At 41.5% G+C, this 16,553-nt stretch overlaps 1 protein-coding gene across 2 annotated transcripts in view; it reads left to right on the top strand.

Annotated features, from left to right (window-relative positions):
- The first annotated feature begins 14 nt into the window (after window positions 1-14).
- Window positions 15-16,553, top strand: part of spata20 (spermatogenesis associated 20) — a 227,575-nt gene continuing 211,036 nt past the window's right edge. For both annotated transcript variants that reach the window (XR_014875716.1, XM_085170426.1), the window contains exons 1-12: window positions 15-710; window positions 1,715-1,843; window positions 1,947-2,011; window positions 2,098-2,252; window positions 2,345-2,488; window positions 2,654-2,855; window positions 2,972-3,102; window positions 4,189-4,293; window positions 5,892-5,966; window positions 7,919-8,131; window positions 8,334-8,526; window positions 12,334-12,502. Coding sequence is in view for 1 of the 2 variants with exons in the window: in XM_085170426.1 (XP_085026552.1) it covers window positions 514-710; window positions 1,715-1,843; window positions 1,947-2,011; window positions 2,098-2,252; window positions 2,345-2,488; window positions 2,654-2,855; window positions 2,972-3,102; window positions 4,189-4,293; window positions 5,892-5,966; window positions 7,919-8,131; window positions 8,334-8,526; window positions 12,334-12,502 (1,778 nt within the window). In the remaining variant the exon portion in view is untranslated. The remainder of the gene's footprint in view (window positions 711-1,714; window positions 1,844-1,946; window positions 2,012-2,097; window positions 2,253-2,344; window positions 2,489-2,653; window positions 2,856-2,971; window positions 3,103-4,188; window positions 4,294-5,891; window positions 5,967-7,918; window positions 8,132-8,333; window positions 8,527-12,333; window positions 12,503-16,553) is intronic.

The following is a 16,553-nucleotide window of genomic DNA, read 5'->3' as shown; positions in this document are numbered from 1 at the left end:
TCAAATACAAAAACAAATACATTTTGTGTTGTATAAATTCAAGATTAGTAACAATTAATAAAATAAAATAATGTGTAGAAAAATAAGCATATGAACAGGGTGTAATATTAAATTATAAGCCACATACACAAGGAGGTAGGAAAAAAGTGCAGATATATTTTATCTCACATATCCAATGCAATGCAAAGATGGTTTATAATATATTAGAATTTGTGTTTTATTTCCTTTAGGTAATGTAAAGATTTTATATTTAATTTAAATTCGTTTACGAAAATAACAAACTTGGGAGAAGATGTTACTGCACAGTTTGTCATTTTTATTTTGTATCACCAAAACAAATACTACATTATCTCCTGTGATCCCCACTCCTGCTTTGTTGTCGCGCCTCCATCTGTGAAGTGAGGGTATTGCAAAAAAAAAAAGTGATTAACTCATGCCTGGAAGTTTTGACTGCTGTCTCTTCACAAATTAGCTAACGTTAGCTTGCTAAAGTGACACACTTGGTGGATTAGGATGTTAAGACTAGCATGGCGTCGGTCGGCGTCCAAACATAGCTGCGCGGGACCTGCATGCGTGTTAATTGCAGCTTATTCGCGAGCATATAGTCCACAGCATAAATCCCAGGGTGACTTTAGGTGTTTCAGACAAATTCCCCACCCACCAAGCGACAGGTCACCGCTCCTCCATCCCCGGGCGGCCTGCTACCTCAGGTAACGCTGCCTCAGCTAATGTGTAGCTAATGCTAGCTGTACGTAAACACTGTTTTGACATTTTACAGCAAGCATAGCGGGCTTAGCATAAAAGGCACGACCTGTTGTATTATGATACGGTTGTTGCTTGTGGCACAATAGCACTGTCGAACCGCACCATACTCCCATATAAAATCATTCATATTAATATGTCCCTAAAGCTAACTCGTGGCTAACATTCTCCCGTAGGAGCAAACATTTGATTAAAACCATAATGCCACGCATTTCAATTCGGTGTAAGTACAAAGGCTGACCATATGTTTTGGTTTCTATTAACTGGTTAGCTTTTCTAGCTGGTTTCTTGGCAACTCATCGACCACCCTCCGCTAACGATGAAAATCTTAGCATTGTGCTTCTAAGTTACACGTGAAAAATCACGCACACATGTGCTGTTTTTCCACCCGAATTCAACGAAAATGTCTCATAAAATGAAAGCTGTTTGTTGACGTTTTTCGGGTTATGAACTTTTATTTTTAAGCTAAGTCATAATAAATTGGAGAATATTCAAATGGAATTCGCCACGGCTGCCAGTCTGGGCTAACAGCTGCTTGACAGCTACTGCAGCTTTAATAAGGAGCTGCTGAACAAGCTTGTAAAGCCCCAGAAACGCTCAAGAATTGTAATTAGTAAAAATTAACCTGTTAATATTAGTATATTATTTTATCTATTCTTATGTCGATATACTACACAGGGTATTGACAATGTTTCTGTAAGGAACGGGTATGTATTGAGAAATTTGAACTGAATGTTGTAGCTGTATTTTTATCGTATTACTCAAGGGTAACACAATGACATCCTGGGGCTGAGTTAACATTGTGTAAGGTATTTAGTCACTGTACTTATCAGTTAAACCGGACTCACAACTTATTATATATTTGGGCCCACGCTGAGGCAGCAACATCAAGATTGCTCTGTTTTGCTAATAAGAATCAGGATCCACATTCATAAGTATCTTGTGTGTACAGTCCATCTGTCTTCATGAGTATGGCGTCAGGGAGTGAAGGGCCATCATCCACTTCTCACAAACACTCCAACAGGTTAGCTAAGGAGAGGTCACCATACCTGCTACAACATGCGCACAACCCTGTCGACTGGTGAGTGCTTTTTAAACTTCAGATAGACATACTTTCTGAAAGCACTGCCAAATGCCATGTTTTGTTTTGGTTTTTTTTGTTTTTTGTTTTTTTTTTTGGTCAGGTATCCATGGGGGAAGGATGCTTTTGACAAAGCAAAGAATGAAGACAAACCTATCTTTTTATCGGGTAAGATTTAAAAAAAAAATCTCCGAGACATAGATTACAGATATCTGGATCACTACATTAAGAATTTTCTTTTGCTTGACCTCCAGTGGGCTATTCCACATGCCATTGGTGCCATGTTATGGAGAGGGAGTCCTTCGAGGACGAGGAAATTGGCAAAATCCTTAGTGAAAACTTTGTCTGCATCAAGCTAGACAGAGAAGAGAGGCCTGATGTGGATAAGGTCTACATGACCTTTGTGCAGGTTTGTATACATTTACATTTTCACACGAAAATCTCTTTCAGCTTCACTCTGCTAGTGCCCCTTTATAATTTTTGCCTGGGAATTATTTCCAGGCAACAAGTGGAGGTGGTGGTTGGCCTATGAGTGTGTGGTTGACTCCTGAACTTCGACCTTTCATTGGAGGCACCTACTTCCCTCCCAGAGACCGTGGAGGTAGACCTGGGTTCAAGACGGTCCTCACCAGAATCATAGATCAGGTAGTAAAACTTCACATTATTATATCGGATTTCATGCATTGTTAGTGGGGATGAAAAAAAGTCCTTAAAGAGATGTAAATTATTTTTTTGTTTGTTCTCTTTACCCTCCTGTGCTGTCACTGTGGAAGTGTATGAATGACATAAAGTATGACTTGTGTTCTAAAGTGGCAGAATAATCGTCCTGCTTTGGAGTCCAGTGGGGAGAGGATCATTGAGGCCCTGAAGAAAGGCACAACCATCACTGCAAACGCAGGCCAAAGTCCTCCACTGGCTCCAGACGTGGCTAATCGCTGCTTCCAGCAGCTCGCCCATTCCTATGAGGAAGAGTATGGAGGCTTTAGAGACGCTCCAAAGTTCCCCTCACCAGGTCGACATGAGCCCAAGTGGTCCGCTCTGTAGCTTTAAGGCCGGTAGAAAATTCTTTATTTGACTACCTGACAGCAAGTCTTTTCCTGTTTCTCTTTCTTGCCTATGCATCTGTAGTGAATCTGATGTTCCTCATGTCCTATTGGACTGTGAATCGCTCCACATCGGAAGGGGTCGAGGCTCTCCAGATGGCCTTGCACACGCTTCGCATGATGGCACTGGGAGGCATCCATGACCACATTGCACAGGTATAAACAAACCAAACTAGTGTTGTAATTCAGGGTTTTTCTTTCTTGTGGTTTTTTTTTTTTTGTATCAGGATTATGAATGGCAAAGTATTGTAAAAAAAAAATTGATATATGAATAAATATTAAACACAGAAATACTAAATTCAAACCACCAGGTTAAGTGGTAAAGATTCATGAAAAATAGGGAGAAAATTAACTGTCAGAAAAATTTATAAATGAATCCTAAATTCTGGCTGACAGGGCAGATGCTTTTAGATCAGCTGATGCTCAGCTGATACAGTGTGTCACACTGGCAGCTGTCATATAGCCTGTCCCCACCGTTTCTGCTGCTTTGCAACCCAGCTCTACCCTGGCTCAACCTTTTTTAGCATAATTAATGCCACATCCAATGTCCTTGAGGCCTGCTCTGTTCTGTGAGGTCTTCAGCATAACGTACTATATACAAGTGTCCATAACATAAAATATTAGAACCCTCTCATGAAAAACATCCACATGTCTCTTTCAGTCCATTCCATTTTATGATAATTTTAAATTCACTAGTAGAAACTGGCATGTTTAAGTTTAGGTGTGTATTAATAAAACGCTGTTTTTCCCACATCTGTCAGAACTCATCAAAAAAGCAAAGTCTTAAAAGGGCATTTGTGCTTGAACAGACAAGGATACCAAGACAACCTGGAAGTTTACCCAGAAAACCAAAATATGTTAGTGCTATTTTGTGCAGGTAGTCAGTGATGCCCAACCCATCAAATCATACAGAATGCAGTGGCGAGTCATAGAGATGCATGACAGACTGAATCAAAACTGTAGAGGAAAGCTCTTAAAAAGGGCATTTTGTACTGTTAGGACATTTTATTCATCAAGAAACAAGAAAATTAAATAAAAAGTTGCCAGAAGTGGTGCTTCTCTAATGTGCAAGCCTGGTTTGTTCATGTCAGACACAAAAACACACAGATGTACTCTTGGTCTCTTTAATGTAATCGTGTTTTTAGTTCAAGTCAGATATACTTATGTTGTAGTACTGATACTTTCAACTAATTTTAGTGAGTAAAATTAAGCAGCCTCCCTCTTTATGTCTCTTTATCTCAGGGTTTTCATCGTTACTCCACAGACTCCTCCTGGCATGTTCCTCACTTTGAGAAGATGTTGTACGACCAGGCTCAGCTGGCTGTTGCCTACATAACAGCTTTCCAGGTGTGTGCAATTGTCTCTGTGTGGCTGTTTGTGTATCTGACAGTGTAATTAGCTCTGATCTTTCTCTCTTGTCTGCATAATAAATGTTACCCCCCCCAACCTAAAATCTCCAGCATAAGAGATGGCAAACATTTACTTTGTTTCAGAGTCAAATCAAACACTCACAGTGATGACACATGTGCTGTTATTGTCAGGCTTATTGTTTGGGCAGTGACCTACCAGAACATATTCTGTAATTTTACACATTTATTTCTTACAGTTTGAGCCCAAAGAGTTGTGATAACAGATTTCTTTCATTTACTAGAGCAGCATTTCCTTGTTATATAGAAAAAAATGAGAGGCCGTTTTGAAATTTCACGTCTTTTTGAGCTAAGATATTTCACCTCTATACTAATATGCTGAAAGGAGGGTTTCACTGATTCACCCAACTGACGATCAAAGCAGGCTGAATGTGGCCCACAATGTAAAATAAAAAAATTAATGCGGCAAATTAGTCCTGCAATGTTACACAGTCTGTGTGAACGGCTGCATTAAGAATAGGTGAGCTTAATAAAAATACTTTTAAAACATAAAATAGTTTCAGAAATTTTACATGTCCAGTGTGTTTTACTGTTTTACTCCCAACACACAGTCCCTCCTTTCCTGTGACAAAGTAGTGCAAGAACTGCTCTGCTTCACATCTATTTACTTTCATCTCACTTGTTTGTAACTGCCCATCAGGATGGGCCGGTGTGACGTCTTAGGTTGCTTTAGCTGGGTGAAACACTGGTGTGGTGGTTAGAATTGTTTCCTCATGGCAAGATGGTCCTGGTTTTGAATCAATGAGCAGTGAGTAATGGAGCCTTTGCATGTTCTCCCCATGTGTCCTCTTACAGTCCAAAGAGGTTAAGTTATTTAGAAATTCTAAATTGACTGAAGGTGTGAATGCCAGGGTGAAGTCTGACCTGATCGTCTCTCACTTTATGACATCTGGGATAGGGTCAGGCGCCCTGTGACCCAGAATTGAATAAGAAATGGATGAATTTCTTAAACTACGCAGTAATTTTGATGATCACTATCAAGGGCAGCAGTGATTAAACATCTAGTCATCTCAAGTGGTTTCACACATCGCTAATATAGTGCAGTAAAAAAAGTATTGCAGATGTTGTAATGCTGGAATTTTTTTTGCTTCCTCAAAGTCTGTATCAACATAGGTCCTAAAAATCCAGGAGTGGTCAGACTGTACTTTGTAACTTTTATTTTATTTATTTAGCCCTCAGTCAAAATGACTGTACTCTACTGTTTTTAGTACATCCATTCAAACACTTGACAGTGTTTTTCACTGCAGTGGACAGCACTGAGTTATGATGCAGCAAACAACTTAAGAATCTGAATGCCATAGTTTTCAGTTTTCCCGTGAGTGCTTGCTGGGCTGGCCTGCTTTTAAGTTAGAGACTGAAAAACAAACCCTAATTAGGACACAAACATACAAACTCAAACAAATAGAACTCTCATTGCATACTGCACAGACCACTCCACGTGACAGTACCTGTGAGGTCATGTTAAGGTTAAATCATGTTGCTTTGGGAGGTGACTTGTGTGCGTTTCTGTTTTTCCAGGTTTCAGGTGAGCAGTTTTTTGCAGAAGTGGCTAAGGATGTACTGCTTTACGTCTCCAGAGACCTGAGCGACAAGGTGAGTCTGCAGTGTGCAATACTGCTGTGTTGTTTTTGTGGTAATGGGAACTCTTCACCATCATTGTGATGGTTTTGTAAATCAGCAAATAAAGAAACTATTTCACAAGAAATAGTTTCTTTTGGCTGCTTCTTTGGCACGAAGGGTCATCACAGCAGGTAACTTTAAAGGTTTAGTTTGGCAGAGCTTTTACACTGGATGTCCTTCCTGATATAACCCCGAAGAGGATTTATGTTTCCAGCTGAGCAAATGTGTAAACCCCTACACTGTGGAGCTAAGCGGGATATTTATGATACTAACCGTGTTTATCTTTCTACAGTCCCAAAAAACATTTTGGGGATTTTAGTCAAAGGAGCTTGCAAAGAAAAGCGTCTGGACTTCTTTAAGTTACTTGAAGACGTTTCACCTCTCATCCGAGAAGCTTCTTCAGTTCTAAGGTCAAATGGTGGGGAGTCCCAGATTTAAACCTAGTGGGAGTATCCCCCCACAGAGGGACAAAAGGACCCCCCTGATGATCCTCTAATCGCCTGAGCCAAGGTGTGAAACTGGGTGTGGGTCCCAATCAGCCAGGGTTTCGGGTGAGCTCATTGTGAAACCTGGCCCCACCTTATCATGCAAATTCCTGAGGTCAGATGGCCCAGGATGTGAGTGGGCGTTAAGGCGTCTGGGGAGGGAACTCAAAACTGGATTATAGATGGCAGACAGTTGGTGTCGTAAACCACCGCCTCTGTTCAAAGATGGTCGGTCACAGTGGACATAGATGGCTTCTTTCACTCCTCTTTCAAACCATCTGTCCTCTCTGTCCAAAATGTGAACATTGGCATCCTCGAAAGAGTGTCCTTTATCCTTAAGATGCAGATGGACAGCTGAGTCTTGTCCTGTGGAGGTGGCTCTTCTGTGTTGTGCCATGCACTTGTGAAGTGGCTGTGTTGGGGATTTTCTTACCTGCATGATTGAGCATGTGTCAAGACATTTTTCACAGACTTGGAGAATCAATGCACAGGCATATTAAAGCCAACACTGTATTAAGTTCCTTTCTATGGATTCTTTTTGTTCATGCATCCTCAAGGTCACGGGGTGGGACCCCGTTGATGAATAGCCTCTTAAACTCTTGCTTCTCGTCTAAGGGTCAAGCCTTTTTTTTTCCTTTTGTTAAATGAGGCGACAGAAGTGAATTGGGCACACAATTAAAACCAGACTTGTTGCAATAATAATATTCCCTAAGATTTATTATGCAATTACAGGCTAATGAATTGGTGCTGCAAAGATCATTTTCTACAGACTTCATGCCGCGTTTTTGTAATACAGTGGGTGGGATCTTCCCACAGTGAGGGAGACTCCGTGATTGTCCTCAGGCTAAATTACTGGAGTACTTTTTTACCTCAGCTGGTTTCCTGTGAGCTGTGTGGGTCTCAGTGATCTTCAGTCTCTGTATTTCCTTTTTAACTACCTGAAGCTTGGTTTATCTTGCATCATAGGGGTTGAAATTAATTGAGAGTCATTATGTGTTTTTTACAGTACATCTATTAAAACCCTGTTAACCTTTGTGGTTGGCAAATCTCTGTGTTTCCCAACCACATTAATAGGTCAGTTATGATCTTAAAAAAGTGCAGTAGCAGTGCAGTGTTTAAGTCTTCATTTTAGGAAAAGGATGCTAAACCGTCCTGCTTTTTCTCCAACCAACTGCCACGGTTTTAGGTTTTCATGTGTTTTTACTTTTAGATTTGAGCTTTCCGAATTAATGCGTTTGTGAAATTTCAGTGTCTAAAATAATTTTTGCATGTTCTCAGATAGTTGTTTTTCATCATCATGTCACAGCAACAGAAAGAGTGTCGTGAATACTGTTGCATGTTTCTCAGCTGATCTACAACAGTGCATTTTGTCTCTCGTCCTTAAAAAGCACCTCTTCCTCCTCCTGCCCTCTCTGTGTGTTTGTGCGTTCTCTGAAACAGTCCGGGGGCTTCTACAGTGCAGAGGATGCAGACTCTGTCCCGGCTTCGGGGGGACCAGAAAAGCGAGAGGGGGCTTTCTGCGTGTGGACAGCCTCTGAAGTTCGGGAGCTCTTACCAGACGTGGTGGAGGGCACCACTGGTAATGCTACGCTGGCTGACATCTTTATGCATCACTATGGGGTCAAAGAGCAAGGCAATGTTGCTCCAGAACAGGTACTTTTGTTCTAGTTGTGTTGGTCTTGCTCAATGAATGAAAGTGAATATGCACAGAATGATAATGGTTTATTATATTTCAGTCACAGAGGACTTTAAGGTGACTTGAAAGTGTCAGTAACCATTAACATGAAAAATGCTGCAGTCAGTGTGGATCAGTATGTGTGAACACCCTCTTATTCCCTGTACTGTGTGTTGCCAGGACCCCCACGGGGAGCTGCAGGGCCAGAATGTGCTGATCGTGCGTTATTCAGTCGAGTTAACAGCTGCTCGCTTTGGCATCACTGTCGAGAAAGTCAATGAGCTCCTGGCCTCCGCCAGAGCCAAAATGGCCGTAGTGAGAAAGAGTCGGCCACGCCCTCATCTGGACACCAAGATGTTGGCCTCCTGGAATGGTAAAGTTTACACTACAGCATTGAAATGGTCACTTCCATTCATTCAAATGGCTCTTAGGCTCAGGATCATTGATGTTTCTGTTTAATAGATGAGTAATCGTAATAAGCTTGATGATATGAACAAAAACATTTGAGGGTGAATGGTGCAGCTTTATATATATTAAGGCCACTGAGTGTTAAAAATAAATTCAGGGGCCAGTTGAAGGGAAAACTAAGAGGAAAATGTATGTGGAAATTTATGCAAATTTATAGGGAACAAAAGACCACTAAAAACACGTTCTCTTTAGTTAAGGTACTATATCGCTTTACTTTTCAGGTTTAGGTAGGGAAGAATTTCACATTTTCCATTTTCTGGAATCAATAACTCATGATGAACGTTTTTAGGACTCCAACAGCACCTTTTTCAATCATTTTATTCAGGCAGTCAACAGACCACAAGTTCTTTTTTATTAAAACGAGGCAGACCTGGAGCAATAATACACATTAATAAGTCATATGTAGCTGACTGTGAGAGGGATGTGCTGCGACCGTCTACAGAGTGCAACACTCAGCTGTGTTAGCTTTGCACTCATACAGTGAAGTGTCACTGAAATCACTTTATCCTTTTTGGGCACACTACGTGTCTTTGTTTGTGAAAACCTGTTCCTAATTTTTTTTTATCAATTCAATTATATTTATATAGAATAGAATAGTCCTTTATTGTTAATGTACACATACAACGAAATTGTGTGTGCTCCACACCAACTGTGCTGGAGTAAAATCTAAATTGTACACAGCAGGAATAAATAGCAAAAAGGAGAAATATATACAATCAAGAGGGATTTATACAAAACAAGAGAAAGGCACACAATAGAGAACAAAATAGTTGCAAAGTGCTTGGATATAGAGCAAAGAAAAGACTGCATGTGAGAATGGCCCAGGGGAAGAAGCTGTTTGTAAGTCTGGAGGTGTGGGAGGGCAGCAGGGCAGGAAATTGGTGGACGGAGTGCAAAGGATCACCTGTGATAGCTCTGGTTTTCCTGAGATGGGAGGAGCTGGTGATGGGCTCAAAGGGTGGCAGAGGGCAGCCAGTGATTTTTTTGAGGTGGTGTTAATTACCCTCTGTACAGCCTTCCTGTTCTCTTTTGTGGCCCCTGGGTACTAAACAGCCAAGCAGCAGGAGAGCAAGCTCTCCACTAAGGAGCAGTATATAGCTGTCAACTCAAAGCAGTCCCCTGAAGGATCTTTATATTGTAAAGTAAAGAAGCTATGGCCTGTAAATGGTAAATGGCCTGTATTTATATAGCACTTTACTAGTCCCTAAGGACCCCAAAGTGCTTTACATATCCAGTCATCCACCCATTCACACACACATTCACACACAGCTACATTGTAGCCACAGCCACCCTGGGGCGCACTGACAGAGGCGAGGCTGCCGGACACTGGCGCCACCGGGCCCTCTGACCACCACCAGTAGGCAACGGGTGAAGTGTCTTGCCCAAGGACACAACAACTGAGACTGTCCAAGCCAGGGCTCGAACCGGAAACCTCCCGATTACAAGGCGAACTCCCAACTCTTGAGCCACGATCGCCCGAATAATAGAGAATAAAGCAAGAATCTGACGACCCTCTGCGAACAAGCACTTTGGCGACAGTGGGAAGGAAAAACTCAATTTTAACCAGAAGAAACCTCTGGTGGCAAAACCAGGGTCAGTGAAGGGCGGCCATCTGCTGTGACTGGCTGGGAGTAGGGGAGGAAGATGGGACAAAAGACAGACTGTGAAAGTGAGCCACAGATTAGTAATAACATGAGCTCTGTAAGATAAGATGAGAAATAATTAGAAACTCATTTAGTAACTTCCTGTTCTCATAAATTTGCCTAAATGTGTTCATTTTTTGGACGATAGAAAATTTACTCCCTTCTCAGCCCCCCTCTTTAGTCCTTTAATCTTTTTTTTTTTTTTTACCTTAAATGGACCAAACACTCCTAGTGTTTACCTACCCAATACATATGTCTGCATTTTGTACAAAATCAAATTTGAGATATCAGAAGTAATTTTGCCTGTTTAGCTGGGGATAGATAATTTTATCTGAAGTAAGGCTGGCTGAGGTTGTGATCCACAGTCAGTTTGTTTTCTTCAGTAGATGGCAGTGACAGAAACTCAAACAGACAGCACACAGCACAGAACTATAGCCATGTACTGCTGAGGACACAGTCAGCGCCAACATGGATTTCAGCCACAAAAAGGAATCAATATCCGTTTAAGTGTACACTATGTTTAGGACTTTTCCAGGCTTTTACCTGAAGAGAAGGCGGTGCGCTCAGTCAGACTCCATTGACAAAACCAGTAATTTTACCTGGCAAAACAGCAGTAAACACAGTTGTTTGTGTACTCCTACCTTGATTGGTCAGTTAGTGTTGTGTGATTGGTGAGTTAGGGGCCTTTCATCTGAATTTCATCTGTCCCACAGAGTAACTGCCAACCTGCACTTTCGTTCTTAACACAAATCAACAAATGTCATCTGTTGTTACATACAAAATTTAGCCATTAATTTAATATAAAGCTTCAAACTTAGAGTTACTATTTATTGTTGAACCTGCACTGTGTCTCCCTCCATGCTGCAGGAGAAATTTGGACAGCGACCTTTAGGTAACAGTGCTAGAGTGCACCAATGGAAAAGCTGTGACTTTAAACATCAAACTATGTCACTATGAAGGACATGCACAAACCCCCCCCAAACAATGTCAGTGACGTAGTAGTTCAAGCGTTTCACGATCGATCACAGTTCTGAGCTTATTGCCTCAAAATGACAAAAGTGATGTTGACCTTTGGGCACAGTTTGGGTTAAGACCAATAAGTTGATCACTGTGTGATTAAATTCTGACCATAAGTAGCGGGTCTTGTAAATTGTGCACGGCTGTGGCATGAGCTCATCGATGCTTTGGCTGGATTAGCTAAGTATCGATAGACAGCTCAGCCTCTTAATCAGAGGCAGTGATCTGTCTGATCAGTGATTCAGGTTGCAGACATGATCAAAAGTGTAACACAGCGTGTTACACAGTTTTTCTGTGGGATGTTCCACAATGTGACCATTAATTCCACAACAGAAACAGACACCTTACATTATATTAGTTGATAGATTATGAGCACTTCTTCTTTTCTCAACAAGACAGTTTGATTCTGATTATGTCAAGTTATCACAAGCAATTTTATCAGACTGTCATATATTTACAGTAAATACCGCTTATATTCATGAGCACGCCGTTTTTCTGCAGTGTCAAAGTGTGCGTAGATTATTACAGACACTTGTCATTTAGGATTAATGTGATGTCTCCTTAGCACTGTTTGTCCCGCACATTGTCTCAGATGCGATTAATTACAAAAGAGCACACATACACAAGTGCACCCACGAATTTGGCTCCCGGGGCTGACGTCTCAGACAGTGTGTGTTAGTGAGGTAATGAAGCTCGGCGATCCTGAGAACTTTCCAATTAGACGCAAGACTCTCTGTCTCCTCTCTAATGAAGAAACCTTGCCATTAATCACCTGTCCTCTGCTGCAAAACTTTGAAAGCGAGGCTGTGCACCCACTAGGCTTTGATTTACTACATGAAAGACGGGTGGAGGGAAAGCGGGAGGAAGGATGGATGCAGATAGGGACAAGAGGAGGAACAGGGGGACTTCAAAGGAGAGAGGGGGGGATAACTAAATTGGAAGTGTGGCAGGGGCTACATGTTGATACCTAAGCAGTGAGTATGTCATTTTATTACTTGGTGACCTCAATACACTCACCCTCAACGACATCACCGCTACTTTCTCCCTGTTAGGCCTGATGCTGTCGGCCTACGCTCGTGTCGGAGCTGTGCTGGGAGACAAGGACTTGGTGGAGAGAGCAGTGAAGGCTGGGGGTTTCCTAAAGGAGCACCTGTGGGACGCTAAGCAGCAGACCATCCTTCGATCTTGTTACCGTGGAGACCAGATGGAGGTGCAACAGATGTAAGCAAGAGAAAGCGATCATAGTCAGAATGAGAATCCGATGACAGCTGGTTGCTTGATGCTTTTGTTCACATACATATCAGACTAGACCCACACAGTCCTGCAGTTTTTGAATATTTAACTGTGACTGAAAGCTGTCAGAGGATGTTTGTCCTAACCTTGATTTGGATTTTTGAGAGTCTCAGAATTTTATTCCTGATTCGATGTATCTGTAGTACAAAATTCTCTCACAGACACTGCATGTGTGCTTTTTTCCTGAAGTTTAGCGAGCCTCACGGGTAGGGCATAGTCATTGCAGGTGAGGCGGGAAGGTTATGGAGTGAAACCAAAATGAAATGAATATGATTTATGGAAAGTAAAGGTTTGCTGAACCACTGCACTGAACAAGTTGTGCTAAATTGAGTCCTCCTCGGCCGAGAGAGTTGTTGAATGTTTTAGTTCTTATGAGAAAGCAGAAGACCACAAAGGAAATACTTCTGTATTTGTCTGAGTTTCCTTCGCTTTCTGTGTTTGCTAGATTTATGAGGTCTGATCCAGTATTTGGTCCCACAAAAACGGAAAGCCTTAGCTGATTTTGGGTTTGGTTGATTTCTCCTTTAAGATATTCCTGTTATTGTGCTTCTAGACTGTTTTGAGCATTTTGCTATTTTTAGGTTTTAGTGGACACTTGTGCCTTCATCTACTGGATCTTCTTCAGCGGTGATCCTTCAACCTGATTTTGATTTTTGGGTGGCAGACAGAGTTCTCAAGGTGGCCAAGTTGTAATCAACGCGTTACCAGAAAAACTTTGAGTTTGCTGGAACACATCAGAGTTCTGGTTGTTTCCGCTGGAAGTTCTCTCAGGGGCCTTGAGATGTCACATCATAACGTCTGGTTTCTAATCTCACTCTGTGGTCTAGAATCTCAGTCGTGCTACCTTCAGGCTGATGACTGTGTGGTCTTTGAAGACTGTCCTGTTAGAACTGGAGACCCAGGCCTAATTGCAAGGGATGATCTTCCACACCAGGATTTTTCCAGATGTTGATGATTGAGACGATATGAGGTTATAATCTTGAGCTTCTCAATGCCAAATGACAGAAAGCTTTGTCCCTTTTGTACTGTGTGACATTGTTAAATAGGATGTGGAATAGAGCAGGGTGATATGACCAAAAATAATTATCACGATATACATTTGAAAATTTGCGATAACGATATAACTGACGATATAATTGAGTCACTAGACAAAATACTTTACAACTCCACAACTTTATTAGTGCAAAAAAACCCATCAATGTATTTTCACTTAAACAAGCAGCTGTTTGTTATGTGCATTAAAGTTATATAAAAATGTAACAGTGCAAATTCCTTGCTGACAGTTTAACCAAAAGGCATTTCCAGTGGAAACTGGCCGACATATCCTCAGCATAACCACGTATAATATCCACAAAACTTAAAAAGAGGTTATACACACACAATACGGTAATATTATGTTGAAGCACAGTACGTATCACTCCGCGAGGCGCCTGCCTACAATAGCCGTAATGCTCCGACAATCCATCAAGCGGTGCGGGTTCATAGCTTAGCAAAGTCGTACTAAAACATTTGACAGATTTTCGAGCGCCGTGTACGACATAAAATCGTTTCGAGGTCAGTAAACACAACCAGAATTCATACATAAGGCACACGGGATTATAAGGGGCACTGTCGATTTTCAAAAGAATCAAAGGATTGATTTTAAGTGTGCCGTATTTTCCAAACAACACGGTAATAACGACGGCCCGCTAGCATGCGCTACCAAAAATAGTGCTTTGTTGTGTATCTGATGGACGAAAGCTAAACCAGTTCCACCACTGAAGTTGCAGCATTTTTACAAACCAATTCTGGTTCATCCGTTTCATTTAACGATCCGCTTTTGCTCTTCTCATTCTGCGTCACCGCCATGTGCGTATGTAAACAAAGGCACTGCGCATTCGCGCTTTACCCATATTCTATCGCGATATTTCATTTTCCTATCGTTGCCCAAAATTACACCGGTATTACCGTGAACGATATGATATAGCCCATCCCTAATGTGGAAAATGTTTTTTTTTTCACTTTGTAGTAGAGGAGCGGTACGCAGTAGTTCTGTACTGAGATGGCTGTTTATATGCAAACAGGAAACGGTTATATCTGGATAAATCAGGTTACTCTGAGAAATCAGAGAACATGTTCACATGCATTCTAGTAACCTGGTTATAGCAAAGCCACATTTATATGCTGCAGGTCAGTAATTAGTTTTTCTCTTTTAGTTTTTCTATCATTTTGTCTATCTGAGACAAGACTGGCCCTGTGTTAACTGGGTTAAAGACGCCTGTTGAATGACTCGTGGTGAGTTTTTTTTCAGCCTACATAGCAACAGTACAAAATCTGTTTTGTCTTAGAATGACTGTTTTCTTTTACGGGGTGCCTTGTTTGATTTTTAACCTTTTACAGTTAAGCCTAACATGAAGTGGAAGATGGCATAGAGTTAAGCTAATACTGTTAAGCTTGAGCTCTGGTTTTTGTGTTGAAATGGCCAAGACGACCAAATACAAACAGAATTTCTCATCAGTGTGACAAACGCAGCGGAACGAACAGAGTCTCTTGTTGATTCTACACCATCACTCCAGGTGTCCCCGTTCTGTTGGCTAGCCCTATGTCCTAGTTACTACGAATGAGCGAGTATGCAGTTTAGCCGAATCAGCAGAAAAATATGCCAGGAATCCCACAGCACAGCATGAAATGCATGCAATTTTAAACACACATATAAACAGATAGACACCACGAGCCTCTGTCTTCCACAGCCTGTGTCTCATTCATAATGTTCCAATTCAAGATGGGGTCGGCACTGATAGTGCTTACCAAAGCCCTTTTCTCAGGGCTGGTTTACTTTCTGTACATTGGTAAATCACTCTGTCACACCAGGCCAGGCACATATGGGCCGTGCGCTAATTTAGCAGGAGGAATAGTAGGTGCTCGGGCTAACTGGGTTAATAGGCCGTGGTAATGTTGAGGAGCTGATCATGAAGAGTATCACCAAGGTCTTTAGGAAGGAAGGCATGACAATGGATCCAGTATAGCCATGGCAAGTGGGTCACTGGTGATGTTGACTCATTACTCAGGCTGCTGCTGTAGCCTCTTCAGCACTACACTTAGCAGAGATAACTTCTCAATTAGTTGTTTTTTTTAAGATTTCTTTTTTGGCATTGTAGACTGTATTAGACTGCAGTCTAGTCTGTACTATCCAAAGTAGGAAGAAAGGGTGGGGCCAGATGAAATTGTGTGGGGAGAAATGGACAGACCCTTGTTGGGGCATATGTATTGCCTGGTCAACCAGCTGACCTATAGTGGAGCCCCCTAATTTATTTTATTTTGTTTAAGTTTAATGTTAGCCTTGCATCAGGCTGGCGACCTGTCCAGGGTGTACTCTGCCCGTCACACTATGGTAACTGGGATAGGCTCCAAGCCCCACCCCCCCACTGCCCACCAATTTGATTTGATTTTTAATGATGTTAGTTTTAAGGATGTTTTCATTCAATGACGGTTGCAGTTTAAATTAAATACTATTTTCTTGTGCTAAAATGAATCTGGCTTTTTGAGCCTGTCATTACTGTGTGGGTCTGTTTGCTTGTTTTTCCAAAGATCACAATAATATGTAGTAATGCAAATTCTTTTTGCGCCAATAATCAAATGTGATTTTGACTGCACTCTAATAGTGTCATAAGCAGTTATTCTTTTTCCACCTCACTGCCGTTCAGTTACAGTTTTATACACAATCCCACACACGCTGATGGGCTGGCGCATAAGATCAATTAGATGAGGGAATTCAAATTAATTTCAAGGGTCTGCAGAGTATCATAGGCTTCTGTTAGGGTTAGCTACATTGTTTTATTAATGACTCAGAAAGGGGAATCTCCTTCGGTGTGTTTTATTTTTGTCTCTCCTTTGTTCACAATTGTGTTTTTTCATATGTAATTGACTCCTCAAGCAGCACGTTCTGTGGGACGAGCATACATATTAAATTAGACTCGAACATAAAGGTCAGTGCTGTTGT

This window comes from Neolamprologus multifasciatus, chromosome 8, assembly GCF_963576455.1.
Source record: "Neolamprologus multifasciatus chromosome 8, fNeoMul1.2, whole genome shotgun sequence".
Lineage (NCBI taxonomy): Eukaryota > Metazoa > Chordata > Actinopteri > Cichliformes > Cichlidae > Neolamprologus > Neolamprologus multifasciatus.
Note: the sequence above shows the minus strand (reverse complement) of the source record. Positions and strands in the feature narration are given on the sequence as shown.